Source organism: Salmo trutta, chromosome 7, assembly GCF_901001165.1.
Source record: "Salmo trutta chromosome 7, fSalTru1.1, whole genome shotgun sequence".
NCBI lineage: Eukaryota > Metazoa > Chordata > Actinopteri > Salmoniformes > Salmonidae > Salmo > Salmo trutta.
Window position 1 is genome coordinate 911,576 of NC_042963.1, and position 15,480 is coordinate 927,055.

General features: G+C 46.9%; 1 protein-coding gene across 1 annotated transcript in view; it reads right to left on the bottom strand.

The window, feature by feature from the left end:
* LOC115197761 (protein piccolo) overlaps positions 1-15,480 on the bottom strand; it is a 104,050-nt gene that overhangs the window by 39,442 nt on the left and 49,128 nt on the right. The window contains exons 6-7 of the mRNA XM_029759564.1: positions 11,215-11,982; positions 9-7,569 (exon numbers count right to left, since the gene is read on the bottom strand). Of these exons, the coding sequence (XP_029615424.1) occupies positions 9-7,569; positions 11,215-11,982 (8,329 nt within the window). The remainder of the gene's footprint in view (positions 1-8; positions 7,570-11,214; positions 11,983-15,480) is intronic.

A 15,480-nucleotide genomic window follows, 5' to 3' on the forward strand; every position in this document is an offset into this window, starting at 1 on the left:
ATACCAACCTGCGGACATATTAGCAGATGTCAGGTCTATTGCACTGTCCGAGGCTCCGTTATAGTTATATCTGGTGTTTCCATCATAGAGGAACAGTCCTGCATCAGCCAGGTTGGTCTCAGACATGGCCTTGCCGTTCAGGCCCTTGATGCCATAAACCCCAGCATGATCATACTGGTAGTGGTCGTCTCTGTAGCCGAAGCGGTTGTCAGGCTGGGTATTAACCGGCGGCTGGGTCCTACAGCTCCCTGTGAAGGGTAGCTTGTAGATGACATCACAGCACACATTCCTCCCAGCTGTCAGATCTATGGGTGTCCCATCATCCTCTATGACTGTGGTCACCACACCAGGGCTCTTGCCAGACAGAGCCACCATGGCCCTGAGGGGTCTAGAGGTGGACAGATCCACAGCCCCTGCCGGCTCTGAGAGCATGTCCCCCACGTTGGTGATAGCGGGGGCCATGGTCACTGGAAGTCTGCTATTTACCATGGAGGCTCCATAAGACAGGTTGATTGGTGTGTCTGTGTCTGTGGCTAACACTGTGTTGATGATAGGCGGAGAGTCCACCCGCCTGTACACTATCTGTGCCAGAGGCTGGAATGGTTTGTATGTGGTGAGAGGGAGAGGCATGGAGGCAACATAACTCTGCAGATCTAAAGGTATTTCTGCTGGCTCGCTGATGTAGGACTCAATGGTGTCTGAACAGGTGACGATAGTGATGCTATCAGTGACAACAGACAGCGTGGTGGAAGGGATGATCTCAGCACTCAAGTTCACTATCTCTGGCTGCACTGCTGTATGTCGGCCACTAGAGTCGCTACAGATGGACTCGCGACTTGATTCCTGAGACGTCAAGTCCATCCCTGAATCGGTCATCTTCACGCCAACCTTAATGGTGCGGAGGTCAATGGCATCACCGGAGTAGATCTTCCCGTTCTGTTTGGGAGAGTGCTGGACTTTAACCAAGTCTGGCTGGATGGTGATGGCCACTCCATTGGATGCAGGAACCTGGGGCAGCCTCTCATGGACCAAAGACACAGTGGTTCTCTGAACCTCGGTGGTGACCACCTGAGTGACCAGGCTGGGCAGGCTCTCTGGGGGCTGGGCTGAGGTGGAGATAGATGAGGAGTACATGTGGCTCAGGCTGTTCACCACCTTCTCATGCCCATGGATCTCCTGGCTCTCGATTGACTCATGGTGGAATTTCCTGGTGATGGTGACTGGAGCCACCGGGACGGTCTCGGGAACCTCCTGGATAGATGGAACTGACATTCTCCTGGTGTAGGCTTCAGTTGTAATGAATTCCAGGGGGGTCTCATGCGCTGATGAATAAGTCAGCACTTCGGGTACTGCCTGTGGTGGTTGCACTGCTGAGGGGATGGATCCTCTCCTGTATGGGACTTGGGCAGCATATGCCTCTACGTTTGGCTCTGCAGGCATTGTGATAACCTGGGCCATACTAAGGGGTTGCTGCATGGTTATAGACGCTCTTCTTGTAGTGGAAATAGCCTCAGTTGTAACCACCTGGATGGGTGTTTCATATTCTGATGGGTAAGCCGTTACTTCAGCAACTGTGTATGGTTGTTGTGCTACAGAGTATATGGATGTCCTTCTAGTGGTAGTGGCCTCAGTTGTTCTAACTTCCGTAGGCATTTCATACTCTGAAGGCAAAGTCATCACTTCGACCAATGCTTGTGGTTGCGGTGCAGCTGATGGTATTGATGGTATCTCCTGCTGTAAGGGCATTGCTGCTGCCTCTGCCATGGTTTGTGGCTGCTGCATTGATGATGGTTTTGATGCGAGGCTATAGATGGCCTCAGTTGAAACCACTTCTATCAGTGATGGTGACTGATGCATGGTTGAGAGTGTAGCTTCTACATGGACTTGGCTGGCGATTGCTTTGGTAGGTATATCCTGCTGTAAGGGCATTACCTCAGCCATGGTTTGTGGTTGCTGCATTTCTGATGGTATTGATGTTCTTCTAGAGATGGCCTCAGTTGAAACCACCTCTATCAGTGATGGTGACTGGTGGATGGTTGAGGGTGAAGCTTCTATATGGACTTGGCTGGTGATAGCTTCGATATGTATCTCCTGCTGTAAGGGCATTGTTGCTACCTCTGCCATGGGTTTTGGCTGCTGCATTGTTGATGGTATTGTCACTCTTCTAGAGATGGCCTCAGTTGAAACCACTTCTATCAGTGATGGTGACTGATGCATAGTTGAGGGTGTAGCTTCTACATGGACTTGGCTGGCAATAGCTTCAGTAGGTATCTCCTGCAGTAAGGGCATTTCCTCAGCCATGGTTTGTGGTTGCTGCATTTCTGATGGTATTGATGTTCTTCTAGAGATGGCCTCAGTTGAAACCACCTCTATCAGTGATGGTGACTGGTGGATGGTTGAGGGTGAAGCTTCTATATGGACTTGGCTGGTGATAGCTTCGATATGTATCTCCTGCTGTAAGGGCATTGTTGCTACCTCTGCCATGGGTTTTGGCTGCTGCATTGTTGATGGTATTGTCACTCTTCTAGAGATGGCCTCAGTTGAAACCACTTCTATCAGTGATGGTGACTGATGCATAGTTGAGGGTGTAGCTTCTACATGGACTTGGCTGGCAATAGCTTCAGTAGGTATCTCCTGCAGTAAGGGCATTGCTGCTACCTCTGCCATGGTTTGTGGTTGCTCCATTGTTGATGGTATTGTCACTCTTCTGGAGATGGCCTCAGTTGAAACCACTTCTATCAGTGATGGTGACTGATGCATGGTTGAGGGTGTAGCTTCTACATGGACTTGGCTGGCGATTGCTTCGGTAGGTATCTCCTGCTGCAATGGCATTACCTCAGCCATGGTTTGTGGTTGCCACATTTCTGATGGTATTGATGTTCTTCTAGAGATAGCCTCAGTTGAAACCACCTCTGTCAGTGATGCTGACTGATGGATGGTTGGGGGTATAGCTTCTAAGGGCATTGCTAATAACTCTCCCATGGTTTGTGGTTGTTGCATTTCTGATGGTATTGATGCTCTTCCAGGCATGGCCTCAGTTGAAACTACATCTGCATGTATGACCTGCTCTGCTGGTAATTCCATTACTTCAGCCACATATTGTGGCTGCTGAGGTACATCAGGTATTGATGCCCTTCTACCAGAAGCTTGAGCTGCAGACACTTCTACAGGAACCTGTGGCTCTAATGGCATTGTCCTAACTTCAGACACTTTCTGTTGTGGCTGGGATGTTGGAGGTATATACGGTTTCTTTATTGGAGCTCTGACACTGTGTACCTGAATAGGCATCTCCGACCCTGCTGAAATGGTCACCACCTCAGCCACACAGTGTGGAGGCTGCATAGCTGATGGCATGGAAGGCCGCCTTGCTGTTGCAGTGACTCCCTCTAGGGGTGCGGCTACTTCGACTGGTACTATTGCTGCTGTTGGTGGTGGCAGCTGCCTCAATGAGGGAACTGACGCTCTCCTGACAGTGGCCTGGGCTGAGAAGGCCGTAATGGGTGACTGTTGTTCTGAAGGTGTAGTCCTATCCCTTGGACATGTCTGCATAGTGGAGGGGATGGATCCTCTCCTGATGGGGGCTTGGACAGTGATGCCCTCTGTGGGTGTGCCAGGCTCTGAGGGAAGCGTTATCACCACATACGTTTCCAGACAATTGGCATACCTCGGAGACAGAGGGGACCTGGGCGAGGCAGCACTCATCTTGGGCTCCACTGGGGTGGTCAGACTCAGATACAGGGCATTGGGAGGTTCTCTGGTCCTGGGTAGTGTTGTGGCTGTGAATGGCTGTGCTATGCTGGCGTTTGGTACCACTTCTCTGGTCCTGGGAAGTGTGTGGCTCGCGGTGGGAACCACTGGAGGTTTGATGCTTTCCCCTGGACGGTGGCTGAACACCAGCCCTGCAGGGATGGACACAGGCTTGGGAGGTACTGGAGGGGGTGCAGATGTCTTGTGTACTGGACTGGGGCCTGTGGTTGTTACAGTTGCCTGTGCCATTGTCATAGCAGTTGAGACTGGTACTGTGGTTGGGACTGAAGGTGGGGTGGAAACAGAAGGCTTTTTGGGATAAACCGCTGGCTTGGGTAAGGTGGCAGGAGGTGGTGGAGGAGTGGGAGGAGGTGGAGGTGGTGGTGTATCTGCCACAGGTATACATGTGTCTGAGCTAGGTATAGCAGGAACAGAGGGAGCAGTAGGGAAAGGAGCAACACTCACAACCACAGGCCCTGCTGCCATCAGACTACTGCCTTTATCAACAGTAGAAGTGGTAGTTATTGCCACTGAGTATGCCACAAGGTCTTGGGTAGACTGGCTGAGCACCGACATGTTCTCCACATTAGGAACTATGATGACCACATGTCCCTGTCTGGTTGGGGTCATCATGACCTGAGGGTCAGCACCACCCTTTGGCCTGACCTGCTCCACCTGCGGCTGTATATCCACCACCACAGACTGTATGGGCTGGCTAGGCAGACCTGCTCCAATGGCTATAGCGGTGGTCATGGTCGGGGAGACATGTTGGACAGCCCTGATTGAGGTAGGCTCTGCTGAGGTCTGGGGCAGGGAGACTGACATAGAGCGAGGTGGAGGAGGAGGTGGGGCTTTTTTGGTGGAGGCTTGTCTCTGGATTCGGGGTGTCCGTGCAGCTGGGACTACTACTGGGGTTGGAGCAGCAGCCGGGACCGGGACTGAATGCACCACTGTAGCCTGGGTAGGAGCTGGGGCTGACACAGGTAGTGGGGCTTGGGGTGAAACTGGAGAGGTGATGGTAACCAGGTCTGGCATTTGGACTACAACTGGAGCTGGGGTAGGAGTTGGAGCAGAGACTGGAGTTGGCACAGAACTGGGAGCAGCTGGGACTGGAGATTGTGCTTGAGAATGTACTGGGCTTGGTATTGGAGCTTGTGCTCTGACCTGCACAGAAGGTAGAACCTGAGCAGCCATCTGGGATGGAGATCTAACCAGGTCTGGCATTTGGACTGCAGATGGATCAGGTGTCTGTACCACCACTGAGGCAGGTGCTGAGACAGGAGTTGAGGCAGGGGCTGGGGCTTGGGCTGGAAAAGCTGTAGCATCGGCTGTAGTTGTAGCTGGTGTTGGTGCTTGGGTTGGATCTGTCACCACATCTTGTATTGTGACCAAAACTGTGGTTGGAGAAACAGCCATAATGGGAGCGATAGAAGGAGGGGAGATATCAATAGGCGACTGAGCTGCAAAGGCACCTGCTGCTTTGGCCAGGTCTGGTGTCGGAGTAGACACTGCAGTAGAGTCGGAAGAGAAAGGACTTCGAGCTTGGTAAGAGGAGGAGGACGTAGCGTTGGAGGCTATACTTGAGTCTGGAGTCGATGGTGAGGTGGGAGGTGATACTGGAGAGACCTGTGAAGGTGTGGTGGTCGTACTGGGGGCTAGAACTGTCTCAGGGGCAAAGACAGGAGCTGGAGTAGCTTTAGCTGGGGAAACCTCACACACCACAGTGATGGGGTCAATGTCAGCTACCTCTGTTGTTGGTGCATGCTCTGAAACTGAAGTGGACTCTAGCTCTTTTTTAGTCTCAGACTCATAACTAGGGGTAATATCAGAGGACACTCCCTCTCCATACTCCTCTACTATACTATCGTCCGTCTCATCCTCTCCAGAGGAACACTGGGTGATCTTCAAGTCCGGTATAGGGAAAAGAGCCCTCCTCATAGTCATATCCTGAGGAACTGTTGGCTTGGCAACGTCTACCTCAGGCCGTTTAGGAGGTTCAGAGGGCCGTGGTGGAGCAGGACGTTTCTTCCTCTTAACGTAGGTAGAACCAGCATCTAACATAGGCTTCTCTCCCTCGGCCTCACCAACTCTGCAGCTCTCAGCTGCAGCAGAGGATGGTGCAGTAACATGTATCTCAGGATTAGGAGTGTTGATAGCTGACTGAACCTTCTGAAACTCCTGCTCTATCAACATCAGTTCCTTCTTCTTCAGCATCATCTCCTCATACACCTCTTCAGGAGACCTCAAACCTTTCTTCCCTGGCTCTTTAGCGGGGTCTTTACTGGGCTGCTCCGGTGGGACTGAAGAACATTTAGCTTCAGGCTCTTCCACTAGGGATTCGTAGAGGTAGTCCTCTATGGCCATGCCTTCGTAAAGTAGCTCTATCTCAGGGAATGGCTCTGTCTCTCCTTTAGGAGATCTAGCTATCTGAAGCATCTCCTCATATTCATCCTCTGCACTCTTTAGTGGCTTTGCAGTACTGAACTTCTGTCCTTTAGGGACAACTATCCTGGTCTCTGTGTGAAAGGCGTCTGAATCAGACTCCATGCTAGGAAAATAGTCAGAGACTGATGTCCTGTGAAGCGCTTCCATCTCCCTAGCCTGCCTTGCCTCCTCAGTGGGAGAGGCATCTTCAATGGAAGATAGGTTACAGGGTGAGGTTAGAGGGAGATCCCTTCTCCTCTGAGCTCGGAGATCATCTTTATCCCTTTTGGACTTCTTGGAGATCCTCTTCCCCTGCTGCTGGTCCAAATCCTTCTGTTTCTCCTGCTCCCTGAGGTGATCCTCCTCCTCCCTGAGCTCCTCCTCCTCTGACGAGTCCTCGATGGTGGGGAATGGCTGGCCGGTATGCCTGTGCTTGGCCTTGCGGGGCTGTTTCCCCTCCCCACTCCTCTTGTGGCTGGGGCTGCTGTCGCTGTCCTCCTCCAGAGAAGAGGCTGAGGTGGGGGAGGTTCCAGGGGTGAAGCTGGACACTTGGACGCTGGATGACCCCTCACCTTTGGACCTGTCCTCCAGAGAATCTGTGATGCTCTCCACCTCTAAATCCCCATCGTCCATGCTCTTCGTTCTCTGCGGCGTCATGGGCTTGGCTTTCTTATACACAGTGATTTGCTCAGTGAGTTCAGCACTCTCTACAATAGATTTACGCTCAGACCCTGGGAGAGAAGGTATCCTGGCTGGGTTGTCTTCATCATCTATACTGCCTTTTTTTAACAGAGGCTTGTCTTTACATGATGTGTTATCCACCACAGCATCCATGGTCTCCTCCACTCTGCTCTCTTTCTCTTCTTTTTCCTCCTCCTCTGAGAGAGACATCTCCTCCTCTCCCATCATCCCCATGATCTGCCTGCGTATTAACTCCTCCTCATTCACAAATGAGTCTGGGCTGTCTGGAGGGCTGTCTGTAGGGCTGTCATCTTTGTAGTCCTCGCTGCTGGATGAGGCTGCCGTGCTGACCGCTATCGCACTTAACCTCCGTCTCTGGAGCTTGGGCGACGGAGAGGGTTCACTCCCACTGCTCTCCTCCATCGGCACATAACTCAGAAGCCTCTTTGCCCCATTCCCCTCCTCCTTGGCAGGCATGGCTGTGTCAGGGGTTGTGTCCATGATAGGGACATCTCTGAATGTCTGCAACTCATTAAGCTCCCCCTCGGAGGTGTAGGAGCCCTGTGAGATGGGAAATATGTCTGGTCCATCCTGGGACTTGTCACTATAGTCCTCAGGCTTGATGTCAGCCTCAAATGAACTGGCTGGGCTGGATGGTACCTCAGCTACTACCTGGTCTGCTAGGAGGGAGGCTGCAGTTGGCTCTTTCTCCTTCTCCTGAAAATAAAAAAGCATCAGATGAAAATGTGCTTGTCCTATGCATAGATAAATCAAAACATACACTACCGGTCCAAAGTTTTAGAACACCTACTAATGTAAGGGTTTTTCTTTATTTTGACTATTTTCTACATTGTAGAATAATAGTGAAGATATACAAACCATGAAATAACACATATGGAATCATGTAGTAACTAAAAAAGTGTTAAACCAATACAAATATATTTTAAATTTGAGATTCTTCAAATAGCCACTCTTTGCCTTGATGACAGCTTGCAGTCTTGAAGGAGTTCCCACATATGCTGAGCACTTGTTGGCTGCTTTTGCTTTACTCTGTGGTCCGACTATTCCCAAAACATCTCAATTTGGAAAAGGTCGATACTGTGGAGGCCAGGTCATCTGATGCAGCACTCCATCACTCTCCTTCTTGGTAAAATAGCCCTTACACAGCCTGGAGGTGTGTTGGGTCATTGTCTTGTTGAAAAAAAAATGAAAGTCCCACTAAGCCCAAACCAGATGGGATGGTGTATCGCTGCAGAATGCTGTAGTAGCCATGCTGGTTGGTGTCTTGAATTCTAAATAAATCACAGACACTGTCACCAGCAAAGCACCCCCACATCATATCCCCTCCTCCTCCATGCTTTACGGTGGGAAATCACATGTGGAGATCATCCGTTCACCCACACCATGTTTCACAAAGACACGCCGGTTGGAACCAAAAATCTCCAATTTGGACTCATCAGACCAAAGGACAAATTTCCACTGGTCTAATGTCCACTGCCCATGTTCCAAAGCCTCTTCTCTTTGTCCGTTAGTAGTGTTTTCTGTACAGCAATTCGAACACGAACGCCTGATTCACACAGTCTCCTCTGAACAGTTGATGTTGAGATGTGTCTGTTACCTGAACTTTGTGAAGCATTTATTTGGGCTACAACTTCTGAGGCTGGTAACTCTAATGAACTTATCCTCTGCAGACCCTCTGGGTCTTCCATTCCTGTGGCGGTCATCATGAGAGCCAGTGTCATCATAGCGCGTGATGGTTTTTGCAACTGTACTTGAAAAAACTTTCGAAGTTCTTGAAATGTTGTCGCATTGACTGACCTTCATGTCTTAAAGTAACGATGGACTACAGTTTCTCTTTGCTTACTTGAGCTGTTCTTGCCATAATATGGACTTGGTCTTTTTACCAAATAGGGCTATCTTCTGTAATCCCCCCCTCCCCCCTCCCCCACCTTGTCAAAACAACTGATTGGCTCAAACACATTAAGAAGGAAAGAAATTCCACAAATTAACTTTTAAGAAGGCACACCTGTTAATTGAAATGCATTCAAGGTGACTACCTCATGAAGCTGGATGAGAGAATGCCAAGTGTGCAAAGCTGACATCAAGGCAAAGGGTGGCTATTTGAAGAATCTCAAATATAAAATATATTTCTTTAACACTTTTTTTGGTTATTACATGATTCCATGTGTGTTTTTTCATAGTTTTGATGTCTTCACTATTATTCTACAATAGAGAAAATAGTAAAAATAAAGAAAAACCCTTGAATGAGTAGGTGTTCTAAAACTTTTGACCGGTAGTGTATGTCTTATACGGTGCACTCGGAAAGTATTCATACCTTTGACTTTTTCCACATTTTGTTACGTTACAGCCTTATTCTAAACCTGATTCAATAGTTGTTTCCCCTCATCAATCTACACCCAATACACCATAATTTCAAAGCAAAAAAAAACATTTTGTCACGTCCTGACCAGTAAAGGGGCTGTTTGTTATTGTAGTTTGGTCAGGGCGTGGCAGGGGGTGTTTGTTTAGGGTGTTTCGGGGTTGTTTGTGTTATGTTCCATGTTAGTGTATTTCTATGTTATTTCTAGTTGGTCTATTTCTATGTGGTGTTTATTGGGTTGACCTACAATTGGAGGCAGCTGCTTCTCGTTGCCTCTGATTGAAGGTCCTATTTATAGGGGTGTTTGTTCTATGGGGGTTTGTCGGTAGTTATTTCCTGGTTTAGTGTTTGTTGCACCTGACGGGACTGTTTGGAGTCGTTTGTTTTTGTATACGTGTTTATTTTGTTTTTCCTTCTTCAAATAAAAAAAGAAGATGAGTATACATTTTCCCGCTGCGTTTTGGTCCAGTCCTTACGACAATCGTGACACATTTTATAAACCGAAAAATCACATTTACATAAGTATTCAGACCCTTTACTCAGTACTTTGTTGAAGCACCTTTCGTAGCGATTACAACCTGAAGTATTTTTTGGTATGACCATACAACCTTGGCACACCTGCATTTGGGGAGTTTCTCCCATTCTTCTCTGCAGATCATCTCAAGATCTGCCAGGTTGGCGCCGCTGCAGAACTATTTTCAGGTCTCTCCAGAGATGTTCGATCGGGTTCAAGTCCAGGCTCTAGCTGGGCTACTCAAGGACATTCAGAGCCTTGTCCCGAAGCCATTCCTGCGTTGTCTTGGCTGTGTACTAGGGTCGTTGTCCTGTTGAAAATGTGAACCTTTGCCCCAGTCTGAGGTCCTGAGCGCTCTGGAGCAGGTTTTCATCAAGGAACTCTCTGTACTTTGTGTCGTTCATCTTTCCATCAATCCTGACTAGTCTCCCAGTCCCTGCCGCTGAAAACCTCCCCACAGCATGATTCTGCTACTGCCATCCTTTACCGTAGGGATGGTGCCAGGTTTCCTCCAGACGTTACATTTGGCATTCAGGCTAAAGAGTTCAATCTTGCCTTTTGGCAAACTCCAAGCAGGCTGTCATGTGCTTTTTACTGAGGAGTGGCTTCCATCTGGCCTCTCTACCATAAAGGCCTGATTGGAGGAGTGCTACAGAGATAGTTGTCCTTCTGGAAGGTTCTTCCATCTCCACAGAGGAACTCTGGTGCTCTGTCAGAGTGACCATCGGGTAATTGGTCACCTCCCTGACAAAGGCATTTCTCCCCCGATTGCTCAGTTTGTCTGGGCGGCCAGCCGTAGGAAGAGTCTTGGTGGTTCCAAACTTCTTCCATTTAAGAATGATGGAGGCCACTGTATTCTTGGGAACCATCAATGCAGCAGACATTTTTTGGTACCCTTCCACAGATCTGTGCCTCGACATAATCCTGTGTCAGAGCTTTATGGACAATTCCTTCAACCTCGTGACTTCGTTTTTGCTCTGACATGCACTGTCAACTGTGAGACCTTATATAGACAGGTGTGTGCCTTTCCAAATTATGTCCAATCAATTGAATTTACCACAGGTGGACTCCAATCAAGTTGTAGAAACACCTCAAGGATGATCAATGGAAACAGGATGCACCTGAGCTCAATTTCGAGTCTCATAGCAAAGGGTCTGAATAGTTATGTAAATAAGGTATTTCTGTTTTTTTATTTTAATACATTTCAAAACATTTCTAAAAACCTGTTTTTCGCTTTGTCATTATGGGGTATTGTGTGTAGATTGATGAGGAAAACATTGTATTTAATCCATTTTAGAAAAAGGCTGTAACGTAACAAAATGTGGGAAAAAAAGTCAAACTTTCCAAATTATAGGTGTGTGAACAGTTAACAACTATGGCAGAGATCTATATTTGTATGGGATCACAATCTTGAATAGGAATTATGATAACAACAATAAATTGATTCATATGTTAAACAAAAACGTACCTTCACAGTCTCCTTCTCAGTGAGTATCTGCTGAGGTTCAGGAAGGGCATCATCCACCTTTTCAACCAATGGAGTGGCCACTTCCTTGATAATATCAGTTTGGACTGGTTGTGGATCAACATAAAGCGGTTCCTGTTGTTTCGGTTGCTTCTCAACCTTCTCCTCTGCTGGTTTAGGTAGCTCTGTTGGTTGAGCCTCAGCCTCTGGCTTCTCCTCCACAGTGGCTGGAGTGACTGCAACAGCAGTAGCCACTGTGGTGGACAGAGGAGCAGGAGGAGTCATGGCCTCAGTCACTAGGACAGAGGCAACTGGAGCAGCTACTGCTGCAGCATCAGTTTTGGGTGGTTCAGATTTAGGTGGTACAGGTTTAGGCAGCACAGCCTTAGGAAACTCTGCCACAGAAGGCTCCATTTTTGGTGCCTCTGTCTTGCTGATCTCCGCCTTACGGACTTCTGTCTCAGGAGCCTCAGCCTTGGCGACCGTCATGGGAGCTTCAGCCTTGGGGACTTCCATCTTTGGTTCCAGCTCCTTTTGTGCAAGGGCAGGTGTTGGTGTAGGCGGAGTGGGCACTGAGGTGAGAGGCACAGCCTGGGATGGGGGCTGTGTTTTAGGGAAAGGCTGGGGCTCTGTCTTGGTGGTTGCGACTACAGGGAGTGGTGTGGGCTGGGCCTGGGTCTTGATGGGTTGGGGCTGGGCCACCTTTCCCAGGTCTCCCAGTTGTCCAGAGAGAGCCCTCTGGGTCTGGCAGTTCAGACACAGCCATTCCTTCTGTCAACACAGAGAACAACACACAGTGGTTAGTGGTCAGTTCAGACACAGTTATTACTTCTGTCATTGAGGGAACAACACACAGGTGGTTAGTGCTTAATACAGACCATGTTGGCTTCATTCCAAGCCAGCACATGGCTCTATTCCAATAGGAGTTCCAAATACAATGGAAGAAAAATCATTCCCCTTCATAATACAGATTTTTCAACTGCATTCATCAGCGATACAAAAGCAGCAAAATGTGTTAATGTTACACCACACTCAGGGGAACTGTGAAGTGTACTGTAGTGGAATGTTATTACCTATCTTAATTTAACTCCTGAAGCCATGTGTGGATAGCAATGATGGACAATGTACACTGGTACAGTCAGTGCAGTGCATTACGCAGTTACAAACACTAGAAGTCATAGTGAACCCTAACATCACCCTACTGTAGTTTAATGTATTCTACCAGTGTTTAATATATTCTACATCAGGTTCAAATTCCACCACATAAACTAATCTGCTTTTAGAATTCCTAAGCGTCGAGCAAAGAAAACCTCCATAACACCGCTAGTCTGAAGCGTATCAAGCGCTTGTCAGGTAGCATATAAAAATAGCTTACCTTTCCAGAAAACAAATCACATCTTATTGCTATTTACATTAAATCTCTCTTCACAGCAGCATGATCTTTTTGCACCATTTATTTTGGGCCGGTTGAGGAAAAAACATGTGCAGTGAACTGGTAGAGCAGACAGGATCACAGCATTGCGACTACAACTGTACCTCTGCAGAGACGGTGTGGGGATGTGATACTCGGCTGTGATGATCATGACATTTGGGTGATAGTCATTGGTCAGCCAAATGACCGTGGCCACCGTAATAACACTTCAAATAGCAAAATGAATAAATATATATTTGTTGTTTGTTTGAAAAAATGTAGTGGTTATTTACAGAGACAGGGGCATTGCCTAGGAAGACTTGTTTGCTACAACACCTTGCTTGTTCCAGCAAGGCGCAACAAAGTTTCATCACGTTGTAGAGTCCATGTTCCAGCAGAAATGTTCTTAATGTCTTGTATACTGTATATCTTTTTTTAACAGTTATGACGGTTATTTTATTTCATGACGGTCTTCATCAATATCCGTTGTTTACACGGTTATATGGTAATTGTGCCAGCCCTACATGTGTGTGAGATAAGGGGATATTCCTTACGCATGCACAGATAGCACACTGCACACTGCACACACACAACTTATAGGATACGTAGAAACACATGTTGAAATGTTCACATTAGTGCACATATTCAAAGATGTATAGAGTGTCTTCAGAAAGTCTTCACACCCCTTGACTTGCTCCACATTGTGTTGTGTTACAGCCTGAATTTAAAATGGATTAAATTGAGATGTTTTGTCACTGGACTACACACAATACCTCAAAATGTCAAAGTGGAATTATTATTATTTAATTTTTTTTTACAAATTAATGAAACATTAAAAGCTGAAATAATAAGTATTCAACCTCTTTGTTATGGCCAGCCTAAATAAATTCAGTAGTAAAAATGTGCTTAACAAGTCACATAATAAGTTGCATGGACTCACACTGCGTGCAATAATAGTGTTTAACATGATTTTTTAATGACTACCTCATCTCTGTACCTCACACATACAATTATCTGCAAGGTCCCTCAGTCGAACAGTGAGTTTCAAACACAGATTCAACCACAAAGACCAGGGAGGTTTTCCAATGCTTTGGAAAGAAGGGCATCTATTGGTAGACGGGTAAAAAAAGAAGCAGACATTGAATATCCCTTTGAGTATGGTGAAGTTATTAATTACACTTTGGATGGTGTATCAATATAGTCAGTCACTACAAAGATACAGGCATCCTCCCTAACTCAGTTGCCGGAGAGGAAGGACACCGCTCAGGGATTTCACCATGAGGCCAATAGTGACAAAACAATTACAGTTTAATGGCTGGGATAGGAAAAAATTGAGGATAGATCAACAACATTGTAGTTAATCCACAATACTAACCTAATTGACAGAGTGAAAAGAAGTAAGCTGGCACAGAATATAAATATTCTAAAACATGCATCCTGTTTGCATCAAGGCACTAAAGTAATACCGCAAAAAGCACGCAAAGCAATTCACTTTTTGTTCTGAATAAGATTTCAAGTTTTCATAACAACCGGTAATTGGCCTTTTTGGATGCCGATTATGGCCGATTACATTGCAATCCACGAGGAGACTGCGTGGCAGGCTGACCACCTGTTACACGAGTGCAACGTCAAAAGGGCCTTGTGGCTGCAAGGAGCCAAGGTAAGTTGCTAGCTAGCATTAAACTTAGCTTATAAAAAACTATCAATCTTCACATAATCACTAGTTAACTACAGATGGTTGTTGATATTACTAGATTAACTAGCTTGTCTTGCGTTGCGTATAATCAATGCGGTGCCTGATAATTTATCATCGAATCACAGCCTACTTCAACTTCGCCAAACGGGTGATGATGTAACAAAAGCGCATTGCCGAAAAAAGCACAAGTCAATAGTGAGACCATACACACACACACACACACACACACACACACACACACACACACACACACACACACACACACACACACACACACACACACACACAAAAACACTCTTTCTCAAGGGGATTAGTGCTGGTTCCAGAGACTAGTGACGTAAATTAATAATATTGCATGGGAACGTCACGTGCTGACAGGAGATTTATTGAGTGATGTAACACACCCTCTGTCATGGCCAGGCTTAGGCCTGTAGTCCACACCACATCCAGCTATGCCAGGGATCCCCTGTGTGTTCCCAGAAACAAGCCCAAAATACCTCTACTTCCACACCCTTGCTGTGTGTGAGCATCTGGGGTCACGGCCCAGGGTTCAGGACTAACAAAAGCCTTCGCTACATGAGTCGTTCAACCAACTGGGTGCCTTTTGAGTATTGTAACTTGGTCAATAAAACCTTTTGATTTCACCTGATTTTAACATTCTGTCACAAAGAGCACATGTTCAACTTCATAAAATACATGTTTCCCATCTCAAAAGGTATTTTTTTTAAGTGCCTATTAATAAAGAGCAACTGACCCTAAAAACCAACGTCTCCTTTAAAAAAATGACCTATATGGCATCAATATGAGTCAGAAACATTTATTCCAGTGTCAAAATTGACTATAAAGCGTGAATATGATAATTTTGGTCATAAAGTCATTCTCGTCCAAAACATAGTTTTGTACGTGAGTTCGCCATGACCTACTTAAGGGTTGTGAATGAATTACTTACGTGCTCACTTTTGCCAATGATGCCCAATTGCCCAGAGACAACACGTTGTGGTCTGCCCCCAGCTGCCATGTGGATATTGGCAATGTTGTCAAGTCTGCAACGCACGCACATTTCGCTCGGCAAATAGGAGTGAAAATGAGCTTCCATAAAATTGGTGCAAACTTCCAATGCATTTTAAAAATGTTTCAACTCGAACTGGCTAGCTAATGTTAG